We start from the raw sequence: 14752 nt of genomic DNA on the forward strand, positions 1-14752 counted from the left end.
GCTGTCCGCCGTCTTCCCAGTGGGTACATCCGGCGTGAGGCCAGAAAGCTCTGCACGTCGGGCACGGTTGGCGTCGTCTCCTTGGCCGCGGCCGGTAGCGCAGAGGCGTCGCGCTGGTGAACAAGGATGTCTAGGGTATCGCGATCCCGGCATCGTGCGCAACTTGTACGCGTCAACACGCGTCAGCATGTCGCGCGTCCGCGGCAGCGGCGCAGGGCCAGGGCGCGCTGCGTTCGCGGCTGAGCGCGGCGTCGTTCGCGCACCTGCGGGCGGTTCGGTCCGCGGGTGCGCCCAGCAGAAAACGCAGTTTTGCGTGTTCGCCACCAACGTCCCTGGCGAACGTAGTATGCCTGTAGGTGGCTATGAATGTCAGGGAGGTCATGGAGGCCGCCGCGACACGAACATAGATGGAATACGTGGTCACTTCCGTGGAACTGGAGTGGGTACTTACGAGTGGAGGTCCTTTGCAACGCATTCCAACATTCGGGAGTCGGACTCGTGGACAGTGGTTGATGTATGTACCGGGGACGTCGGGCCCGGGGTGGACTAGGCGGCCTGCGTGCGCTCAAGGTTGGCGGAACGGGTAGTGCGGGCTTGCGCTGGAAGGATCCGCGCGGAACAAGCTTGGGAGCCGCGCGGGCACCGACGGCGGGCGAGGGTCGTGACCGGACTCCGGACGGAGGTGATTGCGAATACGGGCGCGCGGGTGGGGACGAGTATTAGACGGGCAAGTTGACGAGGCTATGTGTCTTCATATTTGAGACCCGCCCGACGCCCCCGGTTGTGCGCACACGTCCTGGACGGGCTTAGGCTTGCACTGTGCGTAGTCGTCGTTCTCGCCTCCTGTGCTGCTGCTGATTTTACTGTTCGAGTGGGACGGCTGGAAAGGATAAGGGTTTCGTACGCCATCATCCCCCTCGTCGGTGCTGTGAACGCCAACTTACTGCTCGGCAGGACTTCGTGGACGGAGAGCGGTGGTACATGTTGGGCGTGAGCGAGCGACTGGGTGGCTGGAAAGACGAGTGTTTAGGCTACAGTTGGATAGCTGTGGGGACGGAAGAGGGGAACTGCTCGCCTGAGGCGGGCGCATACGGGCGCGGGGCGGGGTGACGTCGAGGAAACGCAGGTGGTGCGGGCCCGCGACATGTCTTCCACGTCCGCTCTGGTCGCGGCCCGGAATCGCCATCGGAGACCGAGTCGTGCGCGTGGACGTCCTGCCGAGGAAGGATGCCGACGACGAGCACGATGGGTTGCACGAGATCGAAGGCGTCCGAGAGCACGCCCAAATCGTCCTGCTCCGCATTTCTCGTTCCATCGGCCGCGTCCACTGCGTGAGATGGAAGCAAGCGAAGCACACGGGGGCTGATGTCGTGCGACGGGATGAGCGAGGCAGCAGCGACAGCGACCAGCGAAGTCGACGTACAGGAGTTCGCGAGCAGGGACAAAACCGTGATGAACGCGAGTAGTGGGGGAGCGGGAGGAGATGTGAACAAGTCGTGGGCATCTTAGCTGCAGATTCAACGCACCCGTGGCCCGTGGAGATGCCCGGCTGCCGACTTCAAAAACGCCTGATGCCAAACAGACGGCGTTGATACCACGCGTGAAGACGTCGTAGGCAGTGCACGCAGTTGAAGTGGGGGGTCGTAGCAAACGAAGTGGACGACCTGTAGTCAGTAAATGCAAATCCATGTGAGCACTGGGACATGGCTTACCCGGCAACGGCGCACCCAAAGGAGGCAGGGCTGGCCTAAGGCGTGCGCGCGCGTACAGGCGCACACAGGCGCGGGCGTGGGCGAAGGACAGGCTTGATCGAGAGAACGGCGTAAAGATGAAGAAGTGCGGAAAAGGCGAACGAGAGGGCGCCAGGACGGCGCAGCGCGCGAGAGGGTGTGCGCGAGCACCTCCGCAGATCGGGACGTGGCCGTCTTCGTGCGCCTGCACCCGCGAAAAAGACGCCATCTGAAACCGCGCATCTTTAGTCTTACGGCGGGGACGTCACGAAATTTGGGGCAGCGACGGTAGGATGGTGAGGGTGGGCGTTGCAGTTCAATCAGGCGGCTGCGCCATGGCCAGCGCCCCAGGATCTAGTAAGCTAGAGCTGACCGTGACGAAATGTGTGACGAAATGTGTGACGGGACACGCCCTGCCCGCCGCTCCGCTCATCCATTCTGAAGCTACACTGCTCGAAATGCCGCGCTACTTGGTTTTCCTCCTGGGTCTTTCCTCTCCTTTATCCTTGTCCAAGACGCAACTTCCAGTTTGATCCTGTGATTGCGTGGTCGCCAATCGGACTCGTATCATTCAGCCCCATTACAAGACCCATCATCAGCCGTTGGGACCTTCAAAACCCCAAGCCACACGGAGACGATGAGGGGTGCCTAGCAGGGGGTGCCTCCAACGCTTCTTAGTCTGCATGAGGGAAGTCTGCACGAGGGAGGACATGTCGGGGCAAGAAGTTCACGGGGAGTCGAAAAGTGCGTTCGCTCACATGTCGATGTACACCGCCAGTCTAACAAGCCTCTCTATGCTAATCCTTAGGTGTTCAGCTACAGCGTGCGCTTCTCACGCTAGATCGTTGCATCTGTGATGCCCAGTGCTCGCATGTGAAGCGCCTCGTAAGTCAGTGTTCTAGCGAACGGGTGCTTTCCTTGACGATTCGCGCGCCCCACAGCTTAGGACGGTCTGCGCTAGACAGTGGCTCGGCCAGCCAACGTTCAACGTTGCAACCCCGGCTTGGAACCAGATACATACACTTTATTTCACGCGCGCTTGATCCCCTACGTGCTCATCGAGAAGAAGCCCTTGATCCACTGCCCGCCACACAAGACCGCAAGACCCTTGCGCGCTGTGATCTGGTCTGCGTGTCGTGGACCGCTCGCAGTCGCCACCGGTTCTGGCACAATTTCATCGTTTCCAGCCACGAGCAAGTGTCGGGAATTTGCGGTGTGTGCGCATCCAGTCGTTCCTTCGTTTTCCTGGCCCACGCCGTTCGACTACGGTCAAGCTCGCCTGGACCACCCCCACAAGTTTCCCCTCCCGCAAGGCCATCCGAACGCCGCGAATGACAGCTCTCTACTGCCGTCACCGGCGTCGCCAGGTCACCCAATGGACCGCAAATGTTCGTTCAAGACGATTGTGCGCACGCCCACGTTTTCGACACCGAGATCTCAGGGCTCAGGGAACACGACACTCCGATCCGCGCGGCCTGGGTCTCTTCTTCCCTGGACGGCCAGTACCTCCTTTGACACATACTACGACGACGTTGTGAAGCACGTGGACAGGAACTACTGTCTGGGAACAAGTCACCTCCACCTGCACTCCCACCTTCACCAGCGACCGCACCGGCGCGAACGCACCCAGCGAGTACATTGCCGCAACCTCCGGGGCGTGAGCTCGCGAGCGCATGTACGTCGTCGCGCTGTGCAGCAACCGCCTGCTCACCGCGGACGTCTGTTTTCCCGAGGTCATCACCACCCTCAGGTCTCAACTCCTGCACCAGGCCGTATCATCCGCGGCGGAACTTCCGCCTCTTCTCCACAGACGGGACCCGTATTCTTGCCCCCGGGTTTCCCATGGCGTTCGAAGCACTCACCGGCACCACGCTCTTCGCACTGCCCACCGACCACCACCCCGCGCGGCCGCGCTCGTGGATGCCGGGGGCCGTAGGCGCGCACGAACTGGTGGGTCTGGGGGGTCGAGATTAGGACGGATGCGCCGCGCCCGAACGGTGGTGGGGTTCGTGGGTGGGCGTGGTTAGGCGTTCTTCTGTCGGGAGCGGGATGTCCGGTCGGGCTTACTTCTATCGTGCGCCGTGCAGAACGTGTGTGAGTGTACCAATCATTTTGCCATATATTTTACTTACTGTCGGAAACAACAGTACCAACCAGAGTCTTACGAAAACCTTGCATCTGCGATGTTTCTCAAAGTCGTCGTTGTCAGTCCTCACGGGCGATGGTCGGCAAGCTATGCCACTAATGATAACTATGTCACTAAGGGTTCAACATCATGTTCCAGCCCAGTCGCGTTCTCGCTATTCGAGACCCGCTCGGCATATGTGATACCCACCACTGTCCACGTCCATCGCCTTCCCTAATTACTCAACGGTGTCCACCGAAGTCCCTCGTGCCACCAGAAGCATATATATATTGGGCTCACCATTCCTTTCTCCGTCGGAGTTGCCGGGTCGTGGGATGGCGAGCAGCTCAAGTGCATATCTACGACGCCTGGAGCCTCGCCCACCTCCGCTCCTTCCGTACCATCCCCGGACTTGGCCGAGCTGACTCCGACACCTCACCCACGCTGCACACGGGCTCCGCCGCGTGAGTAGGAGGCGCGCTTGCGCGACGTTGGGTCGTCGTTTCAGTGTTCGGAGGGAGACGATCGGGCAAACGCGCCCTCGGCGCCGCTTGAGTCGACAAACCCTGGCGGGACGCTGAGAAGTCCGAAGGATGAAACAGAGCCCGCTTGAGGCTGAAGACGACGTTGCCGGCCATCACGCAATGCTTGAAAGTGGGCGCATTGCTGCCGCCGTACGTGCTGCCGTGGTCCGTTGTGGTCCCTCTCGTTGTATGTAATTAATCTATTGTGAAACCCGTTACCTTTAAGCTTAGACCCTCGCTAGTCTCACCAGGCGGTGCTCACGACGTACGCGTGCATGCACCGAGTCCGCCTGCGCACGCGTCCGCCTACGACGCGCGACGGCAGACGTCCGCCGTCGCCCGTCGCGAGCCCGCGTTCGATGCACGGCTGTCCGCGAAGCCAGAAGCGACTCAAGGCCTGGGGTGCCCGCACGGCGAGCGGGGATAAATACCCCCTCCCCGGCTCCTCCTACTCCCCACCGCGCTCTCCCAGTCCGCATCTCTTCTCTCGTCTCTCAAGCCCACTCACCCAACGTTCATTACCCCCACACCTCCACGCTCCCTACAACCATGTTCGCCCGCGCCGCCGCCTTCTCCGTCCTCGCCCTCGCCCTCTCCGCGGCCGCGACCCCGGTCCGCCGCGGTAGCTGCAACACCGGCGCCGTCCAGTGCTGCAACTCCACCCACGACGTACGTTTCTTCTTTGAACCCGCTGTCAGGCTTGACCGCGAGGGAATGCTGACGACGGTTCCGCGCCGCAGAGCTCCGAGACCGCGATCTCGACCCTCGTGAGCCTCCTCGGCGTCGACCTGAGCGGCATCACCGGCAAGGTCGGCCTCCAGTGCTCGCCCGTCTCCGCCGTCGGCGTCGGCAGCGGGAGCTCCTGCTCGGCGCAGGCCGTCTGCTGCCAGAACAACAACATCGTAAGTCTCCGGTCCTCTGCGGCGTCGTGGCGAGCGCGCACTCACATCGTCTCGCACTGCAGGGCGGTCTCATCTCCGTCGGGTGCCTCCCGATCACGCTCTGAGCATCCGGTGCTCCGCTTTGGAATGCGTGCAACGGTGGAGGAACGACGTGGATGTTATCGTATTACCAGATAATCCAATAATGGCTTCGGAATGACTTCTATGGCGTGCGCGTGTCCGGTTGAGGCGTCTTCGGAAGGGGTCTGAGTTTGTATTGGAGCCAAGTATTCGGACACGCACCTTTCGTCTAGGTGTGATGCAAATCTATTCACGAGGTCAACAAGAGAACGTACACAAGGAACTTGGGCGCACAGTCAATGTCCGACGCTCGCTATCCAACGCCGTCCGAGGATGTGATCTGCGACAGTCGCCGGGTGAGGGTGAGACCGCCCACGTCATCCGTAGCCTTGACGGCAGCTCGCTCCCTGCAGGAACCCGAGAGTCAGAACATGCGAGTACGCAGTCGAGACGTGCGACGAACCGGGCTGCTTCTGCAGATTGGTGCAGTAGCGGTGACTGGAGCGAGGAACCGGTTCGAGTGATTGATGGAGACGGCGACCGGGGCACTCGAGGTATCGAGAAAGCCGCACACCCGGATGTCGATGCCCACTTAAGGGATGGTGGAGGGGATGACAATGCATAGGAGCGTGCTACATCGACATCGGTAAAGTTGAACAGCGAGTAGATGATAGTACCAACAAGGGTTCGGCCAGGCTCTCTCTGTGCTCTGTAGCGAGTTGTCCAATGAAGAGCAGATGGGGGAACCGCGGTATGAGTCGTACTTTCGGAAGTCGACGTAGCGTCATCGGGAACCGGACACACCTCGTAGCCACCGCGGTCCGCGGCCCCTGGCCCCTCCCGTAGTGAACAAGCTCACCGGGACCACACCCTGCGCCCTGTACACCAATCCCGCCCCTTCAACAGCTCTGCAGACCGCCGCGTTTCCGAGGCCAGGGTAGTGGCGCAGACCAATAGGCCCAGTGGAACGTCGAGGAAGGCACCCCAAGCTCGGTCTCAATCCCGTGCGAGGCCGTCGTCTTCCGAAAAGGGAGTCCTTGCAACTTCCGCCTGGACAGTAGACTGCAAGAAGGGCTGGACAACGACCCGTGAATGGAGGGATGCCAGGCCACGGGCACGGGCAGCGAAGGGGCCGGCCTCAGACACGCGTTGAACTAGTGAGTTCGATGGCACAAGAGAGCGTAAGAGAGAGGTGTTTGATAAGGTACATACCTAGTCTTCCCACCCGTTCCTCAGACCAGGACGTATTGAAGTCGACATGTCGTAGTATATTCCTCGCCAGCACTCGTCGGATGGCGGTGTCGCGCGTGCGGGACTCATTCCAGCGAGGGTATGACGCGCGCGTCAACGAGCAGTGCTCGCAAAGGGTCGAAAGACGCGCCGAGTCCCGACTGCTCGAGTACTCACGCAGTGAGCTAGCATGGGAGGCGAGAACATCGGGATTCGGAGAGGCAGGTCATGCCGACACTGAAGCTGCGCACGTCCAGGCACTGTTCTGCACGCGGCAGAGCCGCGAAAATGTGTGACGAAATATGACATAACCGGGCTCTCCGCGCCATTCGGGGCGCCGGTACATGTGCCCAGCCGGCCCACAGCTCGAATATTGAATACCCGAATGCAAAGCTGTGGTCGCTCGTCCGGCGGATCTGCTTGCGAAGTTGCACTCGGCCGCAGGCGCACGCTTCGGGTTCATGACGCGCAAAGGTTCGCGTCGGATAAGCAAAAACCCTCGAGCGTGCCATACGTACGCCAATACGGACGGGGACGAGATACACTACCGACGGGTTTTGGACCGCGCTGGCCGGGCAGGAGGAGGTCGAGGCATGGGAATGTGGGGGCCGCGGACGGGCGCACCTACTTACTAGCAGTGAGTAACAAGTACGACTCGCGCTGCGCTGTCGAGGGAGGGAGGGAGAGAGGGCGTGTAGATGAGATTAGAGCATGGCGCAATGTATGTGGAGAGGCTGCGGATGAGTGCGAGAAGACGATGAGGAGATGCGGGGTGTACTGTAGAGCTGACAGATGGGGCGAGATGAGCGAGCGGGATCGAGATGCTGATGGGCGGCAAGGGTAGGTACGTAGAGAGCGAGCCGGTGGGAGAGAACGACGGCAGGAACCAAATGAAGGACGACAGCGACAGCAGCGGGCAGATGCGAATGCGAGCGAAGACGACCGTGAACCCTATGCAGTGGGCGGGAGAGGGCGAAGAACCCGCGGGAGAGACCGAGCGCCGCGCGCGGTCCCAGGCGGGGTCAAGCATCCCCGCACGCTTGCCTTCGCCCGACCTCACGTTCATGCGCACGGCGCGTAGCCCACGAACTCGAACTGCGGCTCCCCGCCGACCGTCGGGTCCAGGAACACGCCCCACTCCGCCCCAGAGAGGAAGAGGACGGTGCGGAGAGTGGGCCGCGCCCGGCACCAGAGCGCGAGGTGCGCGCGCTCGTGCACGCGCGGGAACGGCGAGCCCGCTGCCGCCGACGCCGACGCGCCGGGCGGGCGGAGGAACGCGGACGTGGAGGAGGTGGAGGTGGAGGTGGAGACGCGGCCGGGGTTCGGCGGCGCGTGCGGGTTCGGCGAGATCGGCGGGGTGATGGGCGGGAGCGGGAACTCGAGCAGGGGGGAGGGCGGGTGGGGCGGGGGCGAGTCGCGGAAGAGGCGGAGGGTGCGGAGGACGCGGAAGCGGGCGAGGACGCTCTGGATGAGCCGGTACAGCGCCTGCGTGGGGAGAAAGAAGGCGTCAGCGACCGGGTTCGCACGAGAAGAGCAGAGCGGTGGCAGATCGAAGGCAGCGCGGACGGCAGAGATGCTCCACAGCGATGCGGGGGGCGGGGAAGATGCGGGGAAAGAGACGAGGGACGCGCGAAGTGTGCGGAGAGAGGGGGGGAGAGCGTACCTCGTCGTCGAGCATCCAGCGTACCTCGAGCTCCTCCACAAACTCGCCCAACTCCGCGCCCGCGGACATGACGACGCGTTCGAGCGTGCGTCCGTCGAGCTTCGCGGACGCGGGCGCGATCGCGAGCCCGCGCAGCGTGCCCCGCGCCGCGGCGAGCGCGGACATGAGCGCGGACGGGCGCAGGCCGTCGTACAGAGTCTGCTGGATCGGTAGCGTGACGTGCGTGAGCGGCCGCCCGGGGGCGAGCGCCGCGCAGATGCTCACGGGCGCGTGCAGGCGGCGCAGGGCGGGGGCGACGTTCGCCGGGAAGGGCGAAGCGGGTGAGGGAGCGTCGGGGGCGTCAGACGGGTCTGATGGGAGGGTATCAGAGACGGGGCTGGTATCTGGAGACGGTGTGCGTGACGGCAGCTGGAATGCGGGCGGCAGGGCGGGGAGAACGAGGGCGGGGAAAGAGAGCGAGTGTAGGGCCGGATGGCGGGCAATCCAGGAGAAGAGTGCGGTAAAGTCGTCGGGCGTGATCGTTCTACACTGGATCGTGAGGTGGCGGAGGGAGAAGGTGGCGTGGCAGAGGAGACGGAGGTCGAAGTGGGGGAGGGCGAGGGTGTGGAGGTGGTCCATGTTCGTGAGCGCGATCGCGAAGGTGACCGTGTTGAGCGACGTCGGGCCTGCGTCGGGCGGGGGGAGCTCGCGGCAGGCGAAGGAGCGCACGAGTGCCGCGAGCGGTCTCCGCCGGGCGAGGAGGGTGATGCACTTCTCGACGTGCTCGTCGTCCGTGTTCCGGAGGTCGAGGGTTTTGTACAGGGCCTGGAGGGCGGCGGTGGAGAACGCCTTGGAGGTGCGCGCGAGAGAGAGCAGGTCGGGGTCGGATGCATAGGAGAAGACGAACGACAGCAGGTCTGGGGATATGCGGGCGACGACAGGGATGCTTGCCACCGGCTTGACTGGCCCGTTGTGCGCTCGCCATCGAGCGGCCTCTGCAGCGGCGGGCATGCTGACGCTCCGTCGCCGGATGAGGGGGTCGATGGAGAAGGACTCGCCTGCGATGTCCTCCCGTTCTTCGAGCTCGCTTGCGCGGCGGCCGAGCCCTGTGGGCATGCGGATGTCGAGCGACGGGGCGGGGGACGGCGAGCGACTGCGCCAATACGAGAGCGGGGTCGCGACATGGCCGACGGGGGCAGCCGCGGGCGTCCGGGACTTGGAGGAGAGCTTGGCGGCAAGTCGGTTGAAGGTGGAGGGGAAGTGGATGTGCTTGCGGAGGACGGAGGGCGGCTTGTCGACGGAGTAGACCGAGCCTCTGACGCTGCTGGCATACGTGTCGGGCTGGACGAGCGTGCGCTGGGGGCGCTCGGGGTGCCGACGGGAGCGGGAGAGGAAGGACATGGTGCAGGCGGCGGGCTCCGCGACGGTCTCGACTCTCAGCGCGTGTGCGGCGGGGACTCGGGAGGCGGGGCAGGGAAGTGAAGGCGGGAGCGAAGAGAGGAAGGCGCGTCGGCTCGAGGAAGAAGTACTATAGCCGACCGCCTCCTGGACGACGCGGCACGCGCGCCCGCTGCTCGTCGCGAGCAAAGCGTCCGCCGCCGTCGAGTCGCCGCCGAGTTGCGCATCGTCGGTGGCGTTCCCGCCTCGCCTGCCCGCCCCGATCGCCTCCGGCCCCGCCCCCGCCCTCGCCCTCGCCCTGCGCTTGCCCGGGCTCACTCCCGTCCTCCTCTTCGTCATCCGCGGCCTTCTCGCTCTCACGAGCGACGTCGCTTTCCTCGCGTCGTTGCGTCCGCTGCATCGCCGCTTCTGGCGCGCGGTGCCAGGCCGTGCCATCAGCGGTGGCCAGAATAATTTCTGATCGGCATCTCCCTCTCACATCGTGGCCCGTGCCGCCGCGGCCTTGGGAGGGAGTCCGAGCATCCGGGGCCGGGGGCACTCCCCCGTCCAGGAAGTATGCATCTCCCAGAGCCCACAACGACTGCGGTCTTTCGTCCGATGTTTCCGCGGGTGTAAAGCTTTTTGGGATCCTTATCTGGGAGCACAATGATCCGAACTATTAGGCTTCAAGCTGCGCTGGATTCCGTCCGGATGGTGCATTCACAATGCATGGGACCTTGACATACTCACTTCCTTTCCGGCTTTTCTGCAGGAAGATCACACGAGCATCCCTTGGTCGTGTGCTCAAGGATTCTCTTATGAACAGCCACCTAGGCACGCGTCGCGCGGCTCTGTTTCGTGCGCCCCTTACAACAGCCCGATCTCTAACACTGTTGTGTTTCTGAATGCATGTAGACTTGGAACGAGTCAAGAAAGTCCAAGCGCCGAAGTTTACATGGATTTTCTTTTCCATGTACTTATCGATGCTATGCCTCTCCGACAGCCGCGCCATCCGCCGAGGTCGTTTCTCCGCGGAAGAACTGGGCGCATAACTTCTTCCTTGACGTCCCTAATAGCACGCAGAGTGAGCGAGTGCTCAGTCGGAATGGAGAGACGACTAATTATATCATACCTAATAGCACGCAGAGTGAGCGAGTGCTATGGGCGACGTAAGTACATGTGTCGTAGACAGAGTACCGTAGGAGACATACCTCAGTCGGAATGGAGAGACGACTGAGGAGAGAAGCGCAAGCGCCAGCGCGAGATAGACAAGAGCGCGGGCGCGGCCGAGCGGAGTACGAATAGTAAGTAAGAGTAAGTAATAGTCCATCTAATCGAGTTGTAAACACCATTCTAACACTCCCCCTCAACGAGAAGAGACGGACGTAGGTGAGGAGAGTCCCAATTGAGCTGCGAAACGGAGGTGTGTAACCGGAGCGAGCGCCTTTGTGAAGATGTCAGCGACATTGTCCTCACCGCGCACATGCTTCACGACAAAGTGCTTGCGCTGGACCGCTTCATGAACCCAGTGCAGCGCGACGTTGATGTGCTTGGTGCGGTTCGACACAGCATCAGGCTGGTTGATGTATCCGATCGCGCCTGTGCTATCCATGTTCTGCGTGGTCGTGGTCGGTGGAGGTCGAGGGTTCGTCGGCATGAGGCGAAGCTCCTGGTAGACTGAGCGGAGCCAGAGGACGTCGCGTCCACAGTTCGCGGCTGAGTAGAACTCGGCCTCAGTTGTAGAGGCAGCGACAACGGTCTGCTTCCGTGCGGACCAAGAGACGACACCCTGGCCGACGAAGACACAGTGGCCGGACGTGGACTTCATCTTGGCCGTGTTTGCGTAGTCAGCATCGCACCAGGCTACAGGGTCGATCGGACCTTCGCCGCCCACAGTGAGGACGAAATTGCGGGTCTTCTTGAGGTACTGGAAGACGCGCTTGACAGCGAGGTAGTGTGAGCGATTCGGGTTCGCCATGAACTGAGCGACGTTCTGGACAGCCTTCGCAATATCGGGTCGAGTCCAAACAGCGATGTGCATGAGTGTACCGACAGCCGAAGCGTACTTGAAGTTCTTTATGAACGCTGCGTCCTTGTCCGAGAGCGAATCGACCTGGGGAGTGAGGCGTACACCGAGTTCCATGGGCGAGTCAGCTGTGCGGGCATCAGCGAAGCCAAACTCCTTGAGTGCTGCGTCAATCTTGTGCGTGTGGTTGAACGATACTGTCTTCATCAGGAAAACCCTCACTTGCTAATTAGCTCTAATTTGCCTAATTTGCTCTCTGGTAGATCTAATTTCGCGCAAATGAGTGCTCTCATGGAAAATCGATCTTCTTTGCACTAAAATGTCTCTCATTAGATCACTGAAAAGCTTATTATCACTAAGGTGACTACTTTATTGATGATTCACAACAATATAGAAGGCCAAGACGATAAAATATATTGGTCTCTAACTACAATAAACAGATATGTGTCTGGCTACGTCTTCCGCATCGGGGTCCCACTCAAAGTGGCCGCTGACCCGGGCCGTGAGGGCAACGTGGGGGACACGAGGCGGGCGAGGAGGGAGATGCAGGGGTGGGCGAGGAAGGGGACACGGCGACGTGGGGGCAAGAGGGTGAGATGGGCGATGTGCGGAGGAGACAGGCGATATGGGCGACACGGGGGCCACGTTCGGGCGACGTGAGCGAGATGGTGACGCGGGAGACATGGGCGACGCGGGGGTGAGACGCGGGCGACGCGAGCAGTGTGGGCGAAGAATCCAATGACATGGACAAGGGCGAGGTGGGCGTGATGCGAGGGGCAACGCGGGGGCGAGACGGGCACATGAGACGAGTCGCAAGGGTGAGGTGGCGACGCGGGTGGCACAGGGGGCAAAGTGGGCGCGGGCGAGGTGGGTGATGCGGGCGAGGGCCGACGCGGGCAATCCAGGTGAGATGGCTGAGGCGGGCGAGGTGGGAACGAGCTGACGAAGACACGGCGGAGACGCGGGCGACGGGTGTGACGCGGGCGAGGTGGGCAACGCAGACGACGCGGGGACAACGTGAGGTAGGCGCGACGCGGCAATGTGTGTGACGTGGGCGAGGTGGGTGACACGGGCAAGGCGAGCGACGCGGACTTGGGCGACGCGGGGGAGGTGGGAGCGATGCGGGGGGCGACGCGGGCGAGATGTGGGCGGCGTGGGCGTGGAAGTGTAGTCGAGGTTGAACTTGACGTACTGGCCGTGGAGCTGCCAGCGACGCTTGTGTTCCGTGCTGGGCGTACGGACATGAGGTCGAGTCCAAATCTGCAGCTTCGCGCAGAGGTTATCGAAGACTCTACCGGCGCAGCGGGACCTGATGGGGGCTTCGAGAGCTGGGAGAGGGTGCGCAGGGAAGGGCAAAGTACTCACCATGGAAGGAACTACATAGTTCCCGAAGAATCCGAAGGGATGCTTGAAGGGTGAGAGGCTGGTGCGGTCGACGTAGGGGAGGCCCGCGCAGAGTGGCTGGAAGGTGATGAGGCAGATGGTGGGGACGACGAACGCGGTGCTGGCAGTGCCAAGCGCGCAGTCCGCGCGACGCGCGTTCGTTCCCACGCGAGGCTGGGCCGCACCTGCCAGCCGCCAGCGCATCATCCCTCTTGCTCTTTGCTTGCTCTCGTCGCCGTCCTCATAGCCCCACTCTCCCCTTGACCTCGCCCACCTTATCCGCATCGACGTCTTGCCCCTCGCCCGCGCCACCTGCATCACCCCCGTCACCCCGAGCAGGTCACCGCGAAACCCCCGCCCCTGATACACATCTGCGAGAGTAGGAGAACGGGTTCCTCCGACGCATCAATGAGCTCCGCCGCCAGCTCAAGGTCAAGGACTGCCCCGTCGACGTGTTCCGCCTGGGCACCTCCGCCCAGGACACCTGCCGCCGCGGATCCTACACCCGCACGCTCTCCGACGAAGACCACCTCGACAACGTTGGCACCAGGGCTAAGTGCCGCCGCACTACAGACACGATATGCGTGAGTGCACTTGTTCTATCGTAACATTTTTCTTTCCTTCCTCTTTCCCCAACATGCTCACACTACAAGCTTGTCAAGCCGGGGACGAGCAGCAATTGGTGAGCACCTTTCCGTTTTGCGTCGCACTCTGCGCGAGCTTATCGCCCCCGTTGCCTACGTTGCGCCCGCATCGCCCTCAACACCTGCGTTATGCACTTTATCTGACTCACCCGTCTCGCCGCTTTACCCGCATCGAACACATCGCCGTCATCTGCGTCGCCCTCGCCCACATCGTCCACGCCCGCGTCCCTCACGTCGCCCGTATCATTCCAATCTACCGCGTCGCTCGCTTCCGACTTCTCACGCACGTATTCGCGCCAACCGGCGGACCCGCGTCGCCCGATGGAGTATGGTGAGTCCTGTGCGGATCTTGACAAAATTGTTTCTGAACGACAGTCGTGGCGCGACGAACACACCAGCGTGCAAGCACAAGTAGACCCACGCGAAGACGAGCTTGTTGGACTCGCACGCGGGGTACCAGGCCTGTGTCAGTTGCGTCACCCACTTTGCCCACGTCGTCACCTCACCCATTGTCACTCAGATCACTCACCACACCCACTTCACCCGCGTCGAGTGACACGTCAGCGTCCTGCCCCCACGTCGCTTGCGTCCACTTTGCTTGTGTCGCGCCTGTATCATCCACGTCGCTCACGCGCCTCGTCGGCCCTGCATTGTCCAGATTGCCCGTGTCGTCCACCTTGTACGCGTCGCCCGCGTCGCCCTTGCCCGAGTCGCCCTCGACCGCGTCGCAACATCGCGCGTCGTTCATCAGATCGCTACCTGTTCCCCATGACCCCCATGTAGCTCATGCCTGGCTTGCGTGATCCACATCACCTGTGTCTCACACGTCGCCCGTGCAGGGCACGTACAGAGAGGCTGTTTACCTCGATACTATATCATCATATGTAGTATGCAGTTTGTACCTTGTAGCACGACAAATATAAATTTGTTTTCTTCTCATACACTTGTGAGATCTATTGAGAGCATTGTGTGAACTTATTAGGCCCTCATTGAGTGCTCCTTGAGAACTAACTTGCAGCTAATGAAGAGCTCATGAAGATCTAATTTGTATCTAATTAGCTCTAATTAGATGCCTTAGCAATGTACTACTCTAATATGCTCTAATTAGA

General features: G+C 61.8%; 3 protein-coding genes across 3 annotated transcripts; 1 reads left to right on the forward strand and 2 right to left on the reverse strand.

Annotated features, from left to right (window-relative positions):
* Positions 1–4928: 4928 nt before the first annotated feature.
* BXZ73DRAFT_82840 (hydrophobin) lies at positions 4929–5385 on the forward strand (the record flags this gene model as incomplete). Its single annotated transcript, XM_048023794.1, has 3 exons — positions 4929–5048; positions 5120–5281; positions 5344–5385. The coding sequence occupies 3 exons, from the start codon at positions 4929–4931 to the stop codon at positions 5383–5385; spliced, it is 324 nt and encodes a 107-aa protein (XP_047871397.1).
* Positions 5386–7633: 2248 nt separating this feature from the next.
* Positions 7634–9329, reverse strand: BXZ73DRAFT_57146 (uncharacterized protein; the record flags this gene model as incomplete). The annotated part of the gene is made up of 2 exons (XM_048021545.1): positions 7634–8056; positions 8235–9329. 2 exons carry the CDS (start codon positions 9327–9329, stop codon positions 7634–7636), a joined length of 1518 nt encoding a protein of 505 aa, XP_047871398.1.
* Positions 9330–12907: 3578 nt separating this feature from the next.
* BXZ73DRAFT_82842 (uncharacterized protein) lies at positions 12908–14391 on the reverse strand (the record flags this gene model as incomplete). The annotated part of the gene is made up of 5 exons (XM_048023795.1): positions 12908–12925; positions 12982–13077; positions 13793–14007; positions 14039–14144; positions 14173–14391. 5 exons carry the CDS (start codon positions 14389–14391, stop codon positions 12908–12910), a joined length of 654 nt encoding a protein of 217 aa, XP_047871399.1.
* Positions 14392–14752: the final 361 nt, after the last annotated feature.

Source organism: Epithele typhae (genome assembly GCF_022376455.1).
Source record: "Epithele typhae strain CBS 203.58 chromosome Unknown BXZ73scaffold_138, whole genome shotgun sequence".
NCBI classification, from domain to species: domain Eukaryota; kingdom Fungi; phylum Basidiomycota; class Agaricomycetes; order Polyporales; family Epitheliaceae; genus Epithele; species Epithele typhae.